The 22,104-nt window shown below is 42.3% G+C and overlaps 2 protein-coding genes across 9 annotated transcripts in view; one reads left to right on the forward strand and one right to left on the reverse strand.

Annotated features, from left to right (window-relative positions):
* Positions 1-22,104, reverse strand: part of LOC116743779 (zinc finger protein 160-like) — a 334,519-nt gene that overhangs the window by 235,942 nt on the left and 76,473 nt on the right. The gene's annotated exons all lie outside the window — the stretch shown is intronic.
* The window catches only part of LOC116743797 (zinc finger protein 160-like), an 80,743-nt gene that overhangs the window by 30,409 nt on the left and 28,230 nt on the right, over positions 1-22,104 (forward strand). The window contains exon 5 of one of the 8 annotated variants that reach the window (XM_032612803.1): positions 10,619-12,280. The exons of the other annotated variants lie outside the window; for them this stretch is intronic. Coding sequence (XP_032468694.1) covers positions 10,619-12,027 — 1,409 coding nt within the window. The 3' untranslated portion in view covers positions 12,028-12,280. Of the gene's footprint in view, positions 1-10,618; positions 12,281-22,104 lie in introns of those variants that run through there. 8 annotated transcript variants of the gene reach the window in all.

Below are 22,104 nucleotides of genomic sequence, written 5' to 3' on the forward strand. Positions count from 1 at the left end.
TATGTTTCCTTGGATTGATCCCTTGATCATTATGTAGTGTCCTTCCTTATCTCTTGTAACAGTCTTTATTTTAAAGTCTATTTTATCTGATACCAGTATTGTTACTCCAGCTTTCTTTTGATTCCCATTTGTATGGAACATCTTTTCCCATCCCCTCACTTTCAGTCTGTATGTGTCCCTAGGTTTGAAGTGGGTCTTTTGTAGACAGCATATATACAGGTTTTGTTTTTGTATCCATTCAGCCAGTCTGTCTTTTGGTTGGAGCATTTAACCTGTTCACATTTAGGGTAATTATTGATATGTATGTTCCTATTACCCTTTTCTTAATTGTTTTGGGTTTGTTTTTGTAGGTCTTTTTCTTCTTTTGTGTTTCCTGCTTAGGGAAGTTCCTTTAGCATTTTCTGTAGAGCTGGTTTGGTGATGCTGAATTCTCTTAGCCTTTGCTTATCTGTAAAACTTTTGATTTCTCCGTGGAATCTGAATGAGATCCTTGCTGGGTAGAGTAATCTTGGTTGTAGGTGTTTCCCTTTCATCACTTTAAATAAATCCTGCCACACCCTTCTGGCCTGCAGTTTCTGCTGAAAGATCATCTGGTAATCTTATGGGGATTCCCTTGTATGTTATTTGTTGCTTTTCCCTTGTTGCTTTTAATAGTTTTTCTTTGTATTTAATTTTTGATAGTTTGATTAATATGTGTTTTGGCGTGTTTCTTCTTTGGTTTATCCTGTATGGGACTCTGCACTTCCTGGACTTGATTGGCTATTTCCTTTCCCATGTTTAGGGAAGTTTTCGCCTATAATCTCTTCAAATATTTTCTCAGACTCTTCCTCTTTCTCTTCTTCTCCTGGGACACCTGTAATTCAAACGTTGTCTCAGAGATTAATGAGAGTGTCCTCAATTCTTTTCATTCTTTTTTCTTTATTCTGCTCCATGGCAGTTATTTCCATCATTCTATCTTCCAGCTCACTTATCCGTTGTTCTGCCTCAGTTATTCTGCTGTTGATTCCTACTAGAGGTTTTTTTTTTTTTTCCCGGTATGTGGGCCTCTCACTGTTGTGGCCTCTCCCGTTGCGGAGCACAGGCTCCAGATGTGCAGGCTCGGTGGCCATGGCTCACGAGCCCAGCCGCTCCGCGGCATGTGGGATCTTCCCGGACTGGGGCACGAACCCGTGTCCCCTGCATCGGTAGGCGGACTCTCAACCACTGCGCCACCAGGGAAGCCCCCTACTAGAGTATTTTTAATTTCACTTGTTGTGTTGCTCATCACTGTTGGTTTGTTCTTTAGTTCTTCTGTGTCCTTGTTAAACATTACTTGTGTTTTATTCTATTTCTGAGATTTTATTATTTTTTTATATAAATTTATTTGTTAGTTTTGGCTGTCGGGTCTTTGTGGCTGTGCGTGGGCTTTCTCTGGTTTCAGTGAGTGGGGGCTACTCTTCGTTGTGCGCAGGCTTCTCACTGTGGTGGCTTCTCTTGCAGAGCATGGACTCTAGAGCACGTGGACTTCAGTAGATGCAGCGTGTGGGCTCAGTAGTTGTGGCTCGTGGGCTCTAGAGCACAGGTTCAGTAGTTGTGGCACACGGGCTCAGTTGCTCTGCGATATGTGGGATCCTCCGGGACCAGGGCTTGAACCCATGTCCCCTGCATTGACAGGCGGACTCCCAACCACTTGTGCCACCAGGGAAGCCCTATTGCTGAGATTTTAGATCATCTTTACTATTATTACTCTGAATTCTTTTTCAGGTAGACTGCCTATATTCTCTTCATTTGTTTGGTCTTGTGGGTTTTTACCTTGCTCCTTCATCTGCAGCATATTCCTCTGTCTTCTCATTTTGTTTAATTTACTGTGTTTGGGGTCTCCTATCCGCAGGCTGCAGGGTCGTAGTTCCTCTTACTTCTGGTGTCTGCCCGCAGTGGGTGAGGTTGGTCCAATGGCTTGTGTAGGCTCCCTGGTGGGAGGACTGGTGCCTCCTTTCTGGTGGGTGCTGCTGGATCTTGTCCCTCTGATGGGCAGGGCCACGCCTGGTGGCTCTTTTTGTGGTGTTTTTGAGCTTAGTATGACTTTAGGCAGCCTTTCTGCTAATGGGTGGGGTTGTGTTTCTGTCTTCCTAGTTATTTGGCATGAGGCCTCCAGCACTGGAGCTTGCTTGCCGTTGGGTGGAGCCAGGTCTTGGTGTTGAGATGGAGTCCTGTGGAAGAGCTCTTGCCAATTAATATTCCCTGAGGCTGAGAGTTCTCTGGTTGTCCAGCGTCCTGGACTAGGCTCTCCCACCTCAGAGGCTCAGGCCCGACCCCTGTTCAGAGCACCAAGAGTCTGCAACTGCACGGTGTGGAAGAAAAGGAAAAAAAAAAAAAGAAAGAAAACAGACACACACAAAGAAACACACAAACGAAAACAAACAAAAAAGAAAACGAACAAACAAAACCCCAAGACAAAAAAACAAACCGCACAAGAGAAAGAGATAACAAAAAAGAAGAGAGCAACCAAACGAACGAACCCCCAAATGAAAACAAACACTAAAAACTAAACTACCAAAACTAAAAGCAAATCAAAAGCAGAACTCGAACTCTCGGTAGGTCTCTGCACCTGCTGTGGGCACTGTGGGGCCAGCTTATGCTCTGACCTGACCCAACTCCTACGAGTACTTGCCCCAAAGTCCACAGCCTCAATTGTGGGAACACTCGTTGTCTATTCAGATATTGCACAGATGGAGGGTTTACCAAGCCGATTGAGGGATTTAATCTGCTGTTCCTGTGGCTGCATGGAGAAATTTCCCTTTCTCTTCTTTGGTCACACTGCCCCAAGAGTTCAGCTTCGGTTTTGGCTCTGCCTCTGCATTTTGGCCACCCTCAGGAGTCTCTTCCCCACCCAGGCAAGGGGGAGCGAAAGCAGTGGCTGATGAGGGCTCACTTGCTCACCCAGGCCAGGGAGCGGGAAGGATACAGCATTCACAATTGGGATGTGCGGGGAGTACCTTTGGCTGCAGAGACCAGTGGGAATTTTCAACAGCCTGAGGTGTGCTGTTCGCTTTCCCCAGGAAGTTGGTCCCAGATCGCTGGACTGTTGGCAGTGGTGGGCTGCACTGGCTCCCGGGAAGGTGTGGGCAGTGACCTGGGCTTGCTCACGGGACCTGCGGTGGCAGCAGTAGCCGTCACGCCCACCTCTGGGATCCAAGATAGCAGGCCCAGCTCTCACCAGGCCCTAGAGCTTGTGTAGGCTGTGCCGTGCTGTCTGTGAGTGCGTGGAGAAAGAAGCTCCTAGGGCGGCTGTGCCCCTCTCCTCGTGCACCCTGCAACAATGGTCCCTTGTCTATCCGGCAGGCCCAGGTTACTTTCCGGACTCCATCAGGCTGTCTTCTCACAGCTAACCCCCAATCCTCTCTCCCTGGGGTCTGACCTCTGAAGCCCGAGCCCCAGCACCCAGCCCCCACTCGCCCCGGCAGGCAGGCAAGCATCTCAGGCTGGGGAGTGCTGGTTGACACTGATCCTCTGTGCGGGATTCTCTCTGCTTTGCTCTCCGCACCCCTGTTGCTGTGTTCTCCTCTGAGGCTCCAAAGCTCCCCCTTGTCTCTGCCAGTGAGGGGGCTTCCTAGTGTGCAGAAACATTTCCTCCTTCACAGTGCCCTCGCAGAGGCGTGAGTCCTGTCCTGTTGCCTTTGTCTCTTTTTTTTTTTTTTTCCTTTTGCCTTACCCAGTTACATGGAGATTTTTTTTGCCTTTTTTGGAAGTCTGAGGTCTTCTGCCAGTGTTCTGTAGGAGTTGTTCCACATGTAGATGTGTTTTTGATGTATCTGTGGAGAGGAAGGTGATGTCCACATCTTGTTCCTCTGCCATTTTCTGAGACTTCTCTATCAATGTTCTTTGTCTTTTCAAAGAACCAGGTTTTAGTTTCATAGATCTTTTCTTTTTTTTTCTTTTTTGGTCTCTGTTTCATTTATTTCTGCTCTGATCTTTATATCTCTCTTTGGGGTTTTGTTCTTTTTCTAGTTCCTTTAGGCAGAAAGTTAGGTTATTTATTTGAGGTTGTTTGAGATTGTTCTTGAATCCTAAGTTTAGCTTGTTTTGCTATAAACTTCCCTCTTAGAACTGTTTTTACTGTGTCCCATAGGTTTTGGGTCATACTGTTTTCATTTTCATTTGTCTCTAGGGTTTTTTTTTTTAATTTCCTCTTTGATTTCTTCAGTGATCCACTGGTTGTGTAGTAGCATATTCTTTAGCTTCCACATCTTTGTGTTTTTTTTGCAGCTTTTTTGGTTTTTGGTTTTGTGGGTTTTTTTTTTTTTTTAGTTGATTTCTAGCTTCATAGCATTGTGGTTGGAAAAGATGCTTGATATGATTCCAGTTTTCTTACATTTACCGAGGATTGCTTTGTGATCCAGCACGTGGTCTGTCTTGTAGAATGCCCCATGTGGACTTGAAAAGAATGTGTATTCTGCTGCTTTCAGGTGGAATGCTCTATAAATATCAATTAAGTCCATCTGCTCTAATGTGTCAGTTAAGGCCTGTGTTTCCTGATGGATTTTCTGTCTGGATGATCTGCCCATCAATATAAGTGGGTGTTAAAGTCCCCCACTATTATTGTGTTGCTGTCCATTTCTCCTTTTATGTCTGTTAACATTTGCCTTATATATTGAGGTGCTCCTTAGTTGGGGTGGATATATATTTGGAATTATGTCTTTTTGGATTGATCCTGTGATCATTTTCTTGTGGCCTTGTCTCTTTTAACAGTCTTTTTTCTTTTTCAGGTCTGTTTTGTCTGATATAAGTGTTGCTTCTCAAGCTTCTTTTTTATTTCCGGTTGCACGGAATACTTTTTACCATCCCTTCACTTTCAGTCTGTATATGTCTCTGCATCTGAAGTGAGTCTCTTGCAGGCAGCATATGTACAGGTCCTATGTTTGTATCCATTCATCCAGTCTGTACCTTTTGGTTGCAGCATTTAGTTCATTTACATTTAAGATAATTATTGATATGTATGTTTCTATTGCCATTTCGTTGATTGTTTTGGATTTGTTTTTGTAGGTCTTTTTGTCCCCCTTTCTTCTTTTGTTCTCTTTTCTTCTGGTTTGATGAGTATCATTAGTGTTATGGTTGGATTTCTTTTTCTTTTTTATATGTATTAGAGATTTTTTTTTTAATTAATTTATTTATTTTTGGCTGCGTTGTGTCTTCGTTGCTGTGCGAGGGCTTTCTCTAGCTGCGGCGAGCGGGGGCCACTCTTCATCGCGGTGCGCGGGCCTCTCACTGTCGTGGCCTCTCTTGTTGCAGAGCACAAGCTCCGGATGCGCAGGCTCAGTAGTTGTGGCTTACGGGCCTAGTTGCTCCGTGGCATGGGGGATCCTCCCAGACCAGGGCTCGAACCCGTGTCCCCTGCATTAGCAGGCAGATTTTCAGCCACTGCGCCATCAGGGAAGCCCCCTGTATTAGAGATTTTTGTTTCTCAGTTACCATGAGGTTTTTGTATACTAGTACGTATGTTTATGTGCTTGTTTGAAGTTGCTAATCTCAAATGCGTTTTAGATACTCTGCATTTGTACTCTCCTCTCTGCATGATTACTGTTTTTGATATTATATTTTACATCCAGTTGTTATGTATATCCCTTAACTGCTCATTGTGGATACAGATGGTTTTACTACTTTTGTTTTTTAACCTACCTACTAGCTTTGTGTGTGGATGATTTTCTGCCTTTATTATATGTTTGCCTTTACCAGTGAGCTTTTCCATTTTGTGATTTTCTTGTTTGTAGTCAAGAAAGTCTTGTTGTGGTCTTTTCCCACTAGAGAAGTTCTTTTAGCATTTGTTGTAAATTTGGTTTGGTGGTGTTGAATTCTTTTAGCTTTTTCTTGTCTATGAATCTTTTGATTTCTCCATCAATCTGAAGGAGAACTTTGCTGGTTTGACTACTCTTGGTTTCAGGTTTTTCTCTTTCATCACTTTAAGTATATTGTGCCAGTGCCTTCTGGCTTGCAGAGTTTCTGATGAAAAATCATGTGATAGTCTTATGGCAGTTCTCTTTTGTGTTTTTTATTGCTTTCCCTTGTTGCTTGTACTTTTCTGTCTTTAATTTTTGTTGTTTTAATCAGAATGTCTCTTGGTGTTTCCTTTCCCAGGTTAGAGAAGTTTTCAGCTATTATCTCTTCAAATATTTTCTCAGGCCCTTTCTCTCTTCTCCTTCTGGGAACCCTGTATTGCGAATATTAGCATACTTGCTCTTGTCCCAGAGGTCTCTGAAACTGATCTCATTTCTTTTTATTCTTTTCTTTTTTTCCCTTTGGTGGCAGTGATTTCCCCTACTCTGTTTTCCAGCTCACTGGGCCATTATTCTGCCTCATTTCGTCTATTATTAATTCCTCATATTTTTCATTTCATTTATTGTATTCTTCAATTCTGTTTCATTGTTATTTAGAATTTCTAAGTCTTTGTTAAAAACTTCTCATTTCTCACACTGTGCATCCATTCTCCTACCAAATTCTTTGATTATCTTTACGATTATTACTCTGAACTCTTTCTTGAATAGTTTGCCTGTCCCCACGACACTTGGTTTTTCTTCTGGGCTTCTGTTTTGTTCCTTTATCTGAAACATATTCCTCTGTCGCCTCATTTTGTCTAAATTGCCATTTCTATTTTATGTATGTTACATACATTTCTCAACCTTGGAGAAGTGGCCCTCTGTAGGAGACGTCCTATGCATTCAGGCAGTGCACTCCCCTTTCGTCACCTATGGACCAGGGGCTATCTGGTCCTCAGGTAGTATGTGGCCTGCGTTTGCAGATTTGGTCTATAGGCTGCAGAGACTATAGTTTTCTTGCTTCTAGTGTCTTTCCCCTGGTGAGTGAAGCTGATCTAGAGGCTTGTGCAGACTTCCTTGTGGGAGGGGCAGGTGCCTGCTCTCTGGTGGGTGGTGCTGGGTCTTTGCCTCTGGTGGATAGGGCCCACTGGTGTCTAGGGGCATGGGAAGTAGCTGGGGGCTCAGGAAGTCTTTAGACAGCCTGTCTGCTAATGGGTGGGACTGTGCCCCTGCCCAGTGTGGTGTTTGGTCTGAGGCGGGGAGTCACAGCACTGGAGCCTGCAGGGTTTTGGATGGGGCCAGGTCTTGGTGCCAAGACGTCAGCCTCCAGGAGAGCTCATGCAGATGAATGTTGCCTGATATGTCCACCACCAGTGTCTATGTCTCCTGACCATGCTACAGTTGCCTCCTGCCTCCCCGGAGATCCTCTAAGACCAGCAGGTGGCTCTGGTCCATGCTCCTATGATATTACTGCTTTTGCCCTTTGTCCCAGTGCATGTGAGATTCTTTTGTGCGCCCTTTAAGAGTGAAGTCTCAATTTTCCCCCAGTCCTGTGGAGCTGCAGTCAAGTCCCGCTGGCCTTCTAAGCCAAATGCTCTGAGGACTCTGCTTCCTGGGGCTGGACTCCTGGGCTGAGCTGCTGCCTTACATGGAGCTCAGAACTCTCACTCCTGTGGGAGAACCTCTGTAATACAATTATTCTCCTGTTTGTGGGCTGCCCACCCAGGGGGCATGCGATTTGATTATATGGCCAATCTGCCCGTCCTTCTGTCCAGTTGTGGTTCCTTCATTAGCTGTTGAAGATCTTTTCTGGTAGGTTCTAGTTCAGTGGTTGCTCTTCAGTCAGTTGTGATTTTGGTGTGCTTGTGAAAGGAGGGGAACTTAGAGTCCTTCTCTGCCATCTTAGCCGCTATCCCTCAAGAGTTTTTTTTTGGAAGTCTTCTGTTCTATTCCAGCAGTCTGTCTGTATGCCAGTACCACACTGTTTTGATTAGTGTATCTGTGGAATAAGTTTTGAAATAAAGAAGTGTGATACAACAAGTTTGTTCTTTTCAAGGTTGTTTTTGCTCTTTGTTTTTTCCTGAGACTCCATATGAATCACAGGATGGATTTATCTGTTTCTTCAGGAAAACACTACTGGGATTTCACTAGGGAATGATTTGAATATAATGATCACTTTGGGTGGTATTGACATCATAACAATATTGACTTCCAATCCGTGAATTTGGGATGTCTTTGCATTTATTTTTGTCTTTTCTAAAATTTTCAGCAGTCTTTAGTTTGCAATATACATATCTTTACCTTCTTATATAATGTTGCATCTAACTTTTTTTTTTTTGATTTTCTTGTAACTGGAATCTTTTTCTCATTTTCTTTTTTGGTTGTTCATTTTTAATGTTTATGAACCCAACTGAATTTTGCATGTTGATTTTATATCTTGTCATTTTTTTAGAGCTCTAAAATTTTAGCAGGTTTTTTTTCTGCAGAATATTCACGGTTTTCTACATATTAGATCATGTCAGTTCTGTAGAGACGATTTCACTCCCTTTTGCTATTGGGATATCTGTTACCCAATTTTCTGCCTCTCTGTTCTTCCTGGGACTTCCAGTAATAGGCTTTTAGAAATATTGAGAGCAGGTATCCTTGTCTTGTTCCTGATCTTAAAGGAAGAGCTTTCATTCTTTCCCCATTGAGTATGGTGATAGCTTTGTGTAACTGCTGCATTGCAGGATATTTTTCAGCATAGTCTTCTCCCTTTTCCTAATAAAGAACATACATCACACATGATGTTGAATCCAAATTCATATGCCCGTTCCTCATTGGAGTTAGAAGCAGAGAAATGTGTATTAGTTGAGGAGGTGCCAACCAGAAACTTGGGAGACCTGGCCTTGCCTCAAATCCATCTTCCTGGCTGGCCAGGGTGTGAGAGTTTTAAAGGGTAAGGGAGAGAGGGGAGGGGAGTGTCTGTAATCCCAGCTTTCCTGTAAGATCTCAGCTGCAGACTTTTGAGAATCAAGTTGTGGCTTCCTTTCTGATTATTCTGTATGTTTCTGCAAAACAGTTCCTAAATCAGAGTCTTGTGATCCCTTAACTTCCTTCTAGGAGACAGGAAAAGCAATAGTTCAGGCATTTTATTATTTACTTAGAGCCAAGTGTGGCTGGTTAAGAATTTCAATTCTCAGTGGACCTTCTGGTGTCATCAATTTTTAAGTCCTCTTGGGGTAACTGGTTGAAGCCACAGTTTGGGTTCATAAATCAAGGTACCAATTTAAGCTACCAATCATGGAAGTGATTAAATTGGACTTGCTTTTCCTTTGTTTCTCTATTCTCTCAATCCCCTAATTAGTAACTGCTTGAATCTGACTTTCTGAACTCAGGAATGGTCTAGGAGACTAAAGCCTTTTTTTTTTTTTTTTTTTTTTTTTTTTTTGTGGTATGTGGGCCTCTCACTGCTGTGGCCTCTCCCGCTGCGGAGCACAGGCTCCAGACGCTCACGCTCAGCGGCCATGGCTCACAGGCTCAGCCACTCCGCGGCATGTGGGATCCTCTCGGACCGGGGCACGAACCCGTATCCCCTGCATCGGCAGGCGGACTCTCAACCACTGCGCCACCAGGGAAGCCCAAGCCTTTTTTTTTTTACAAACAGGAAATGGGAGACTCGGAAAGGCTTTTGTAACCAGGAAGGCCCTGCAGTTTCCTGTTCAGTTTCAGTCCCCGTTTTTCTTTGGTACTCCTCAATCTTGAGATGAACATGTGTGGAAGAAGAAACAGTATAAAATTTTTGATAGGTTAATCAGACTTAGCAGGAAAATTCAGATTTAAGGCAACTTAACTTTTGAAAATTATGGTCCCCTACTCTACTGGAGGGTTGATTCAGTTTCTTTGTAACTGCACGTATGTACAGAAGAAACTCATTTGTCTTTAGATGGCTTTTTCCTGGTTTTTCCTTCTGATTTCTGCTAATAAAATTCATGTTCTTTATGATATGACTTTATCTGCATTATATCTTATATGGTTTTCATTTGCATTTTTTCCAACAACATTGTGTCTCACCCTAGTCAATAAAAATATGCAAAGTGCTCACTTTTTGTTTCTAGTATTTTGGAGCCATTAAACCAGATAATTAAGGATACCGCATAGGTAGGGATTGCTCTGTTACTGGCCATTAGATAACTGGAGGATATTTTATGTCTTAAATTGTAAGTGTCATTTAGAGATGATGGTCTTTTAGCATGTATTATGCAATACAACTGACACATACTACTTGTTAATGTAAAATGCCTTTTTTGGGCGGGTACATAGTTCTATAGCAAAAATTTAGAAAAATATATTGTTTCTTAAAAATTGTTTTATCAAATTCTTCATTTTCTGTGTTATATTTGTTTTACATTTCTAAACAGCCAATTTTATTATTAATTGGATAAGTTTTGTTTTGGATTATTTCCTGGTACAATACATTGTCTATTTTTAAAAATTAATTTATGTACAGTAAGTATGCAGAATACATCAATAGTATATTTTTCTCCTCAATTATGAGACAGCAGTATGTTTACTGTTGGTTGGTATGTTCTTAGAGATGATAGTAGAAGAATACTCTTTGAGAGCCAACATAAGTTTGTCCAGTGTGAGTGTTTTTGTCATATGGTGTTTAAAACTAGGCTACCTTAAAGTATATTTGGATTTATGTTGTCACGCTTTCTTAAGTAAAGAATTCTATTCCTTTAGTGTTTCCAAAAATTTAAGGTCATGGTTGGGGCATTTCATACCTATCTTTGGTATATCTTTGAATTATTGTGAATGGGATACCTATGGTTCTTTATATCTTGTAGATATCTCCCCTATACATGTGATCAAGCAATTACAGCCTAAAGTGAACAGTGATAAAGGAGAAGTATTCCAAACACCGATGTTGGGAAGACCTAAAAGCTGTAAAATCAAACATTTTCACCTCTGGGAAATTCAGAAAAATATGTATGACTTTGAGTGTCAGTGGAGAGACGATGAAAGAAATTACAAAGGAATGCCTGTAATCTGCAACAAAAATCTCACTGATGGAAGAGATCGACATGGTAGAGGGGGTGCAGGAATGAAGCCCTGTGGAAATAGGCTTGGATTAAACTTCCAGGATAAACTGCAGATATTTCGGACTGATGGGATAATTTCTGAATGTGATGTAGTTGAGAGGTCTATCAACAATCGTTTCTCATTTTCACCACTTCAAAGAATTCCTCCTAGTGTCCAAGTCAATGTTTCTAATATATATGGGAATGATTTTGTGCATCCTTCAGTGATGACGCAAAACCTTAAAGCACACAGGGAAAGACCTTGCAAATGCAATGGGTGTAGGAAAGCCTTTCTTAAGGGCTCACACCTCATTAAACATCAGACCATCCACACAGGAGAGAGATTACATAAATGTGACATATGTGACAAATTCTTTGGTCGAAGTTCACAGCTTGCATGTCATCATAAAATTCATCCTGGAGAGAAATGTTACAAATGTAAGGCGTGTGGCAAAACCTTTAAAAATGGCTCCACCCTTGCCAGGCATCAGATCATCCACCCAGGAGCAAACTTACATAAATGTGATGTATGTGGTAAAATCTTTGGTCAGAATTCATACCTTGTACGTCATCAGAATATTCATGCTGGAAAGAGAAGTTACCAGTGTAATGAGTGTGGTAAAACCTTTACTGACAGCTCAAACCTCAGTAGACATCAGAAAATTCATACAGGAAAGAAAGTATATAAATGTGATACGTGTGGCAAAGTCTTTAGCCGAAATGCACACCTTGCGGGTCATCGGAGGATTCATACTGGAGAGAAACCTTATAAGTGTAATGAGTGTGGGAAGCTCTTGAGTCAGCATTCACATTTCATAAGTCATAAGAGATTTCATACTGGAGAGAAACCTTACAAATGCAGTGAGTGTGGCAAGGCCTTTAGTGAGAAGGCAGTCCTTTTAAGTCATAAGAGAATTCATACTGGTGAGAAACCTTACAAATGTGATGAGTGTGGAAAGGTCTTTAGTCAAAAATCACATCTTCGACTTCATTGGAGAGTTCATACTGGAGAGAAACCTTTCAAATGTAATGAGTGTGGCAAGGTCTTCAGTCGAAATTCACACCTTACAAGTCATCGGAGAGTACATATAGAGAAACCTTTCAAATGTTTTGAGTGTGGGAAAGCCTTTACTCAGGTCTCAACCCTCGCTACACATCAGAAAACCCATACCTGAGAGAAACTATGTTAGTGTGATATATGTTGGAAGGTCTTCAAAATTCACACCTAACCGTTGTTCAGAGAATTCATACTATGGAGAAATCATACAAATATCAGTGTGGCAAAGCTTTTGTGCATTGAGCCTCACTTACCATCAGAGAATTCATACTAGAGAGAAACCTTACAAATGTAGTGAGTGTGGCAAAGTCTTCAGTGTGCTTTCAAGCCAAACTTACCATCAGAGGGTCCATACAGGTTAGAGCACTTAAAAATATATAGTGAAGGGGACTTCCTTGGTGGTCCAGTGGTAAAGAATCTGCCTTACAGTGTAGGGGACATGGGTTTGATCCCTGGTCAGAGAATTAAGATCCCATGTGCTGCGGGGCTACTAAGCCTGCGTGCCACAACTACTGAGCTTGCGTGTCTCAACTAGAGCCCACATGCTGCAAACTACAGAGCCCGTGCACTCTGGAACCCACGCACCACAACTACAGAGCCCATGCACCCTGGAGCCTGTGCGCCACAACTAGAGAAGAGAAGACCTGCACGCCACAACTAGAGAGAAGCCTGCGCACTAGAGTGAAAGATCCTGCATGCCTCAACGAGGATCCTGCGTGCCGCAACTAAGACCCAACACGCCAAAAATAAATAATAAATAAATCTTAAAAAAAAATACAACGAAGGTGGCAGTGCTTTAGGAGGCCTTCACATCTTAGGCTTCACGAGAAAATTCATACTGGATAGAAGCCAGATAAATGTATTTAGTATAGTCAGGCCTTTAGAAAATGAATTCAATCTAGGAAGATTCCTCACCAGTGCCATGAATGTGAAAAACCTATTCTCACAGCTCACATCTCACCAATATTCAGGTAATCTGCACTCTTCAGAATGTTACAAATGTACTAAATTTTGAATGCTTTTAGATTGTGCCTTAAACTCAGTGATCACCAAATACTTCATGTTTTAAAATGCAACGAATATGTCAAAAGTTAAACTATTGCTCACTCATCGCTAGGTATCAGAATTTTTTTTTTTTTTTCGGTACACGGGCCTCTCACTGTTGTGGCCTCTCCCGTTGCGGAGCACAGGCTCCGGACGCGCAGGCTCAGCGGCCATGGCTCACGGGCCCAGCCGCTCCGCGGCATGTGGGATCTTCCCGGACCGGGGCACGAACCCGCATCCCCTGCATCAGCAGGCATGCTCTCAACCACTGCGCCACCAGGGAAGCCCGATATCAGAATATTTATCCTGAATAAAACCCGCAGAAATGTGTGTGGCAAAGATCTTACCCAGAAGTCACAAGATAGGAGCATACTGGCGCCGTACCTCCCAGATGCACTGGTTGAGGCAAAACCTTTACCTTGAGTTCAAGTACTTGGCAATTGCAGAAAATCCATATTGAAGAGAAGCTATGGAAATGTATGAATAGAGGCTTTCTCCAGGCCTCACAGTGCACTAAGCTTCAGAGTACACAGTTTTGAGAGAAACCACACAAAGCAATATGTGTCCTGAGGACTGTACTTGAAGATCAAAACTGAAATAGAGGATTTACGCTGGCGAGCAAGCTTTCCGATGTAATGAATGTTGTAAATTTTTACATCAAGTATCCACACCTTTAGTGTAATGACAGAATTCTTACAGGTTACAAAGTATACACGGAAAAGCTTCATGAAACAGTACATCCTTGGGGTTTACCAAAGAATGAATATTTGGGACAGTCCTTACAAATATAATGAATTTGGTGAATTTTTTGAGCAATTCTTACAACAGACCATCGGAGAAGGCATACTAGGAATAAATAAATCTTTAGTTCTCTGAGGTTAACCTGAGATATTACATACTGCAGAATCATTACAACTCACAACATGTTAAAACTTCTGACATGGTGTGTATATGAGAGGAAAAAGGACATATGTGGAAATAACCGATTATCTTCCGTATATTAAAATTTAATTATTTGAGTTTTCTTGAAAAGGCTACTTACTATTTATGCTTTTCAACCTAAAGTTTGAAGTAACAGGGAAGAACAAGTCTGTCTCCATATTGGATCTTTTCCTTTTCCTTTAACATTTGTATTCTGTTGCTTTGGCTACAAGTGAATCACTAAAGGGATGTTGCCTATAAGCTTAAATTATACATAATGGGCTATCTTTGGGAAACCTGATTCCCGTGTAATGTGCATTAAACTAAAATACCTTTGTTTACCTCGTGGGAAACCTCCTGTCCAGGCTCCCCTGTGAATGGATTCAAGAAAGAAGAAATTAAAACATCCCCTCAAGAACTTGATTGGAACCAGGAGCTTACTCCTTCCTCTTTTAGTATGAAAGAAGCCTGAATTCTAACTCAGGGAAGATGATTCTTTGGGACAGTAGTCCACCGTCTTCTGGGTCTGCTGGCTTTCTGAATAAAGCCACTGTTGCTTGCTCTAACAACTAGTCTCTCAGTTTATTGGCCTGTTGTGTGGTGAGCCCTAAGAGCTTGGCCTTGCTAATATGTTGATTTCATGCATTCATTACAGGCCTTTCATGATGGTCTCTGGGAAGGAATCAGTAAGATGAGGGGGCCAACTTCATTAGGTGTGGTTCATTCACATCCATGTTCCCTGGAAAGACATGAATCCTGAATTATCAAATTCAGTAGTGTGTGAATTAGTGTCAGGGAGGGGCAGGGAATAGTGTAAAACTAGGACATGAATCATCAATCATGCTCATTATGTTCAGGGCACCCTCCTGTTCACCGTGGGTTACAGGACAGAGTGCTCTACCGACTGACCTGGACAAGAGCAGGCAAGACATGAGGCACTGGGCTTTTCATGGGAGGGGAGTGACAGGTTCTTAGGGACTGATTATGTGGTAGGAACAATGCACAGGAAAAGTTGGTCACTTTCTCCATTGGATGGCAATAATGGTTGTATGTATGATTTAAAAAAAGTTAGTCTTGGGGCTTCCCTGGCGGCGCAGTGGTTGAGAGTCCGCCTGCCGATGCAGGGGACACGGGTTCGTGCCCCGGTCTGGGAGGATCCCACATGCTGCGGAGCGGCTGGGCCAGTGAGCCATGGCCGCTGAGCCTGCGCGTCCGGAGCCTGTGCTCCACAACGGGAGAGGCCACAACAGTGAGAGGCCGGCGTATGGCAAAAAAAAAAAAAAAGTCTTATTTTTGGAAATTGAAGAGAGAGCAATTATTTTGAGCATCAAATTTAGTCAGAACCAGAGTAATATGTGTGTGTGTATGATTCACATTTAACTGCTGTCATTATCATTTGCTACTGTTGTATTCATAGAATTACATTCTGAATGTATCATGGGTCTCCTATTTTAATTAATAAAATATAATCACTTTTGTCATAACCCTGGATGAATCACGTTTATTCCATCGACACAGTTTTATCTCACGTCGGTGCTTTATAACAGCAGGTAAGAATGCACCGTTAGGCTCTCAGGTTTGAAAGAATCTATAACAGTTTCTTTCCAATGTGGAATGAAACAACATACAATCTGGGGGTTACATACTCATAATTTGTACTTTCTACACTCTATTCCAGAATACTCAGATGGCTATAATGCAAGTCCCATAACAGTGCATTTCAGACTGACTTCCATTAATGTGCAAAAATTGAATCAAATTTAAATAAATTTAAAGATCTAATGGGCTTTATTGAATGATTGATACACTGGGCAGCATCCCACCTGGGGAATAAAGAGGTGCTCCAAGGAGCTGTACAAAGTGGAAGAGCCCATGATGTTGAGCATCTTTTCGTGTGCTTTTTGAATTTGTATCTATGATAGATGTTTGGTTTATGCTTTCTATGAGTCTTTGTATGGATATGGGACTCTCGCCACTTCCTGAACTTGGGTGACTGTTTCCCAGGTTAGGGCGGTTTTCAGCTATTATCTCTGCAAATATGTTCTAAGGCACTTCCTCTCTTCTTCTCCTTCTGGGACCTGTATAATACAAATATTAGTGCACTTGTTGTTGCCCCAGAAGTCTCTTCAAATGTCGTCCTTCTTTTATTCTTTTTTCTCTTCAGTGGTGATTTCCACTGCTCTGTCTTCCAGCTCACTGATCCATTCTTCTGCCTCATTTAGCCTGTTATTGATTCTTTCTAGTGTATTTTTCATTTCAGTTACTGTATTATCCAATTCTGTTCCGTTGTTGTTTAGATTTTCAAAGCCTTTGTTAAATACTTCTCATTTCTCAGGCTGTGCATCCATTCTCCTCCCGAGTTCTTTTTGATCATTACTCTACATTTTTTCGGCCAGATTTCCTATCTCCACGTCACTTAGTTCTTCTTCTGGGGTTTTTGTCTTATTCCTCCGCCTGAAACATATTCCTCGGGTACCTCATTTTGTCTAAATTGCTATTTATATTTTTATGTATGTGGTAGGTTAGTTACATTTCTCAACGTTGGCCCTCTGTAGGAGGTGTCCTATGCATCCCTCTCATCGTTGAAGGTCAGAGGCCAGCTGGTCCCGGGGTAGTGTCTGGCCTGTATTTGTGGATTCAGTTTGCAGGCTGTGAGACTGTAGTTTTCTTGCTTCTGGTGTCTGCACCCTGGTGGGTGAGGCTGGTCTAGAGGCTTCTCCCTGCCCACTGTTGGTTGGACCTGGGTCTTGGCCCTTTGGCAGGCCAGGGTATGTCTAAGGGCATGCAGAGAGGTGGCAGTGGGCTCAGGAAGCCTTTAGGCTGCCCCTTGGCTGACTGGTGGAGCTGTATCCCCTGCCAGTTTGTTGTTTTGCCTGAGGCGCCCCAGTGCCAGACCTATAGGTTCTTGGCTGGGGCGAGGTCTTGATGCCAAGAAGTCAGCCTCCAGGAGAGCTCATCATTGTCTATGTCCCCAGGGTGAGCCTACGCCTCCCCCCACCTTCCCAGGAGATCCTCGAAGATCAGCAGGCAGGGGCAGTTCTTGCCCAGTCTTCTATCAGATTATTGCTCTGTGTATGTGAGATTTTGTGTGTGTCTGTTAAGAGTGAAATCTCTATTTTCCCCATTACTCTGAGCTCCTGCAATCAAGCCCCACTGGCCTTCAAAGATAAATGTTCTGGGGGCTTCTCATCCCAGTGCCGGACCTCTGGGCTAGGGGGCGTGATGTGGGGCTCACGACTCTCACTCCTGTGTGAGAACCTCTGTAATATAATTATTCTCTAGTTTTTGGGTCACCCACCCAGGGGATAATGGGGTTTGAGTATATCGTGGGTCTGCCCTTCCTACCCATCGCATTATGTCTTTACTTGTTTAAAGAGCTTTCCTGGTAGGTTCCAGTCTTTCATCAATGGTTGTACTGCAGTTAGTTGTGATTTTGGTGTGCTCGTGAGAAGGGGTGAGTTTAGGATCCTTCTACTTCACCATCTTGGCTGCTATCACAGAAGAGTTTTTTCCTAAAGTCTCTGTCTGCCTTTATGACAGTACCACACTGTTTCGATTAGTGTAGGTTTGGAATAAGTTTCGAAACAAGGATGTGTGAGACCTCTGACTGTTCTTTTCAAACTTTTTACTATTCATTGTTTCTTGACATTCCATAGGAATCACAGAATGGATTTACCTGTTTTTTTCAGGAAAACCCTATTGGGATTTCACTAGGGAATGAATGATTTGAATCTGTTAATCACTTTGGGTAGTACTGACATCTTGACAATATTGACTTTCAATCCATGAACATGGGATATGTTTCCATTTATTTTCGTCTTCTGTAAAATTTTCAGCAGTCTATAGTTTGCAGTGTACAAATCTTTCTCTTCTTTTATAATGTCATGTCTAAATATTTTTTGATTCTCTTAAAATTGGAATTGTTTTCTCAATTTGTTTTGATCATTTTTAATTTTTAGAAACCCAATTGAGTTTTGCATGATGATTTTAAATCTTATAAGGTTTTTGAACTCTTTCATTATTTCTAGAAGGTTTTTTTTTTTTTTTACTTTCAGAATCTTCAGGGTTTTCTACCTATTAGATCATGTTACCTGTGTACAGAGATGATTTTGCTTCCTGTTGCTACTGGGATATCTATCATCTCATTTTATGCCTATGTGTTCTTGGTAGGACTTCCAATTATATGTTTTTAGAAATAGCAGGTATGCTTGTCTTGTTCCTGATCTTGGAGGAAAAGCTTCCATTCTTTCACCATTGAGGATGGTGAAAGCTCTAAAGAAAGACTGCGTGGAAGGACAGTTTTCAGCATACTCTTATACCTGTGTGTAAGATTTTAAAGGCAAAAGGAGGGAGGGGAGGGGAGTGTCTGTGATCCCAGCTTTCCTATAAGATCTCAGCTGTGCAGACTCTTTGGCACACATTGTGACTTTGTGATTATTCTGTACGTGCCTGCAAAACGAGTTTCTAAATCACGGTCTTGTGCTTCTTTAACTTCTTTCAGGAAGAGAGTAAAAGCAATAGTTGTGACGTTTTATTATGTACCTAGAGCCAAATGTGATGCGTTAAGAATTCCAGTCCTCAGTTGACCCTCTGGGTGTCATCAATTTTTAAGGCTTCTTGGGGCAACTTGTTGAAGCCACAGTTTGGGGTTGTAAATCAAGGTATCAGTTTAAGCTACAAATCGTGGAAAAGATACATGTTCGGCTTGCTTTTCCTTTGTTTCTGCATTCCCTCCTTCCCCTAATTGGTAACTGCTTGAATCTGCTCTTTGGATCTCAGGGAAGGTCTAGGAAACTAAAGCCTTCTTCTATAAACAGGAAACAGGGGACACAGAAAGGTTTTTGTAACCTGGAAGGCCCCCCAGGTTCCCTTTGATATCAATCCTGCCTTTTCTTTGACATTCATCAGTCTCGAGGGGAACAGGTATTGGATAAGAATGGGAAAATGTTGCACAGACAAGTTAATCAAACTCGACAGAAGAACTCAGATTTAGGGCGACTCAGTTTCAAAATCATGGTCTCTTACTCTTCTTTACTATTGATTTGATTTTTTTGTATCTCTGTTTGGGTACAGAAGAAAGTCATCCATTGCCTATGATCGCCCTTTTTTGGTTTTTCCTTCTGTTTTCTGCCAAGAACATTCTTGCACAATCTCCTGGAATATTGTTTTTTTTTGTTTTTGCTTCATTGGGTCTTTGTTGCTGCACACAGGCTTTCTCCAGTTGCGGCAAGCGGGGGTTATTGTTCGTTGCGGTGCGCGGGCTTCTCATTGCGGTGGCTTCTCTTGTTGCGGAGCATGGGCTGTAGGCGCACGGGCTCAGTAGTTGTGGCTCCGCGGCGTGTGGGATCTTCCCGGACCAGGGATGGAACCCGTGCCCTCTGCGTTGGCAGGCATATTCTTAACCACTGTGCCAAAATCCTGTATGTTTTTCTTGGATATAAACATGACAGTGGAACTTGTGGTACTTGTGGTATAATCAGTACGACACATTATAGAGCACATTTGTAATCCTGCTTTCTCCCTACAACATCCCACTCGCTCCCTTTTTAGATCTTTTTTGTTTCTGTTTCATATCCATAGTATAATTTCCATAGTGAAAAATGGGATGGTATCATGTTAATTCCTAAACCAATTCTTGTTTTCTTTTAAAATTAGTATTTCAGTTGCCATCGTACACTTATTTTCACACAAATGTGCAGTCACAAGCTGTGCTCCCACATATGCATACGCCCTGTGTTCCACTCATGTCCTTTCTCATTCCTGATCACTCCTCAGATGGAACCTCGATGTGAATGGAAAGTTATTTATTTGCATATTTAATTTGTTGTGTTGATCACCCCCATTTCCAGAGCACTTTTTCACCCATGCCTCCACCTTCCACGTTACTCACATTATAGAAACGATCCCTCTTTATCCATTGAACAACTTTATCTGGACAGCCGTGCAGCTGTGATGACTCGGAAACCACTTCCATGAGGGATGGCTGAATAGCTTTGTTACACAGCTCACTTCTTGCATCTCCCTTGACGTTTTCTGTCTAAATGTCAGAAATTCGTTTTATTATTCGTTGTATTATTTTGGTATTCATTGTATTATTTTGTAATCTGTCCTAAGTTTTGGCCGATGGCCAGTCACATTGAAGTTTTCTGTCTGTAGGTCCTGGTTCTGACACCACTTTGTGTGTCGGTTGGGTTAATGTACATAAACCTGTGTGCATCTCCTACCCTGATTTGAAAAATTGTGTTAATTTACCTCAAGCCTTTAAAAACAATTTAGTGCTGTTAGATGGCTTAGAATATTGCATGTTTTGTAGTAAATACTCAAAAGTTACTTTTTTAGAAAAAGGTATGTTAGTATTCTGTCATGGTTTTCATGATACACCTTTGTCTGCATTATATCCTGTTTGCTTTTTGTTTGTACTTCGTTCTCAACAACACTGTATCTGATCCCAGTTAATGAATATAGAAGGTGCTGTTTATTCCATATATTTTGGTAACCATTAAGCTAGATAATTAAGGGTACTGCATAGGTAGGGATTGCTCTACTTACTGGCTGTTAGAGAACTGGAGAAAATTAATATTTTATATATTAATTTATAAGTGGAATTTACAGATGATGGTCTTTCAGCGTGTCTTATGCAAAACAACTGACATACTACTTGCTAATGTTATAAAATGCCTTTTCTTTATGGGTACGTAGTTTTACGGCAGATACTTAGAAAACTATATTGTTTTGTTAAAAATTGCTTTATCAAATTCTTCATTTCTCTGTATTTGTTTTACAGCCAATTAGTTAGATTGGATATGCCTGTTTTGGCTTATTTAGCATTACAATTTATGTCATCTGTTCTTTTTTTTCTTTAACATCTTCTTTACAGTGTTGTGTTAGTTTCTGCCGTATAACAAAGTGAATCAGCTATACATATACATATGTCCCCGTATCTCCTCCCTCTTGCGTCTCCCTCCCACCCTCCCTATCCCATCCCTCTAGGTGAACACAAAGCACCGAGCTGGTCTCCCTGTGCTACGAGGCTGCTTCCCACTAGCTATCTATTTTACATTTGGTGTGTATATATGTCCATGATACTCTCTCACTTCATCCCAGCTTACCCTTCCCCCTTCCCGTGTCCTCAAGTCCCTTCTCTAAGTCTGCATCTTTATTCCTGTCCTGGCCCTAGGTTCATCAGAACCTTTTTTTTTTCTTTTTTAGATTCCATATATATGTGTTAGCATACAGTATTTGTTTTTCTCTTCACTTCACTCTGTATGACAGACTCTAGGTCCATCCACCTCACTACAGATAACTCAGTTTCAGTTCTTTTTATGGCTGAGTAATATTCCATTGTATATATGTGCCACATCTTCTTTATCCTATGTCATCTGTTCTTTTGCATTTATTTATTTACAGTAAGTATTCAGAATACACCTATAGTATAATATATATTTTTCTTCTCAATTATGAGACAACAGTCTGTTTAGTGCTAATTGGTATGTAAATATCATTCTTTTAATTCATGTTCCCAGTGATTAAAATGTCATCACGGTGTTTCTCAACTGTAGGTCACATTCATTCAAAAGACATGCAATCAAATAGCGAGTGTTCTGGATAATGAAGTGGGGTGGAAAAGAGGTCGAATCCCCAGAGGTGAGGGCCTCGTGGGTGTGCGCTGACGGGGCCCTGGTACCTGGTGGGGGCGTGTGCAGCCAAAGCCCGTGGTCACTGGCTCGGGAACCTGGAAACCCATCCCTCCCAGCACTCAGCCCACCGCATCCTCAGGAGAGCAGGCTTGGGGCTCCCGGTGCATGTGGCTGGCAGAGGCCAGCCTGCTGCCGCTCCCCCCGGGAGAGGGGTGCCCAGCCTCGGGGTCAGTGCCCCACTGGACACAAGTGCCCGCTCCACCATCCACCCCTAAGGACACCTTCCGTGGGTTCAGCTCTTCTGCAAGGGGAAGAGAGCAGCAGGCACACAGCAGGCATCCAGTAGCTGCTCACTACGAGGGCGGCCTTCCTTGACGACAGGACAGGTGACCAGCGAGGGCTCCCTGTGCTCACGGGCCACCATCCACAGCCTTGCGGAGGACACCGTGGGGTTTCTCTCCTCACTCCCCAGTTTTCACTCTTTTCCATGGACTTCCTTCCTGTGGAAACCTGCCAGTTCTCCTGCTTTTAACCCTCTGCCTGTAGAGATGGAGAGGTACTGTGATGGTCCAGCTTGAACTCCCTGAACTGGG

The sequence above is a fragment of the Phocoena sinus genome, chromosome 19 (assembly GCF_008692025.1).
Source record: "Phocoena sinus isolate mPhoSin1 chromosome 19, mPhoSin1.pri, whole genome shotgun sequence".
NCBI classification, from domain to species: domain Eukaryota; kingdom Metazoa; phylum Chordata; class Mammalia; order Artiodactyla; family Phocoenidae; genus Phocoena; species Phocoena sinus.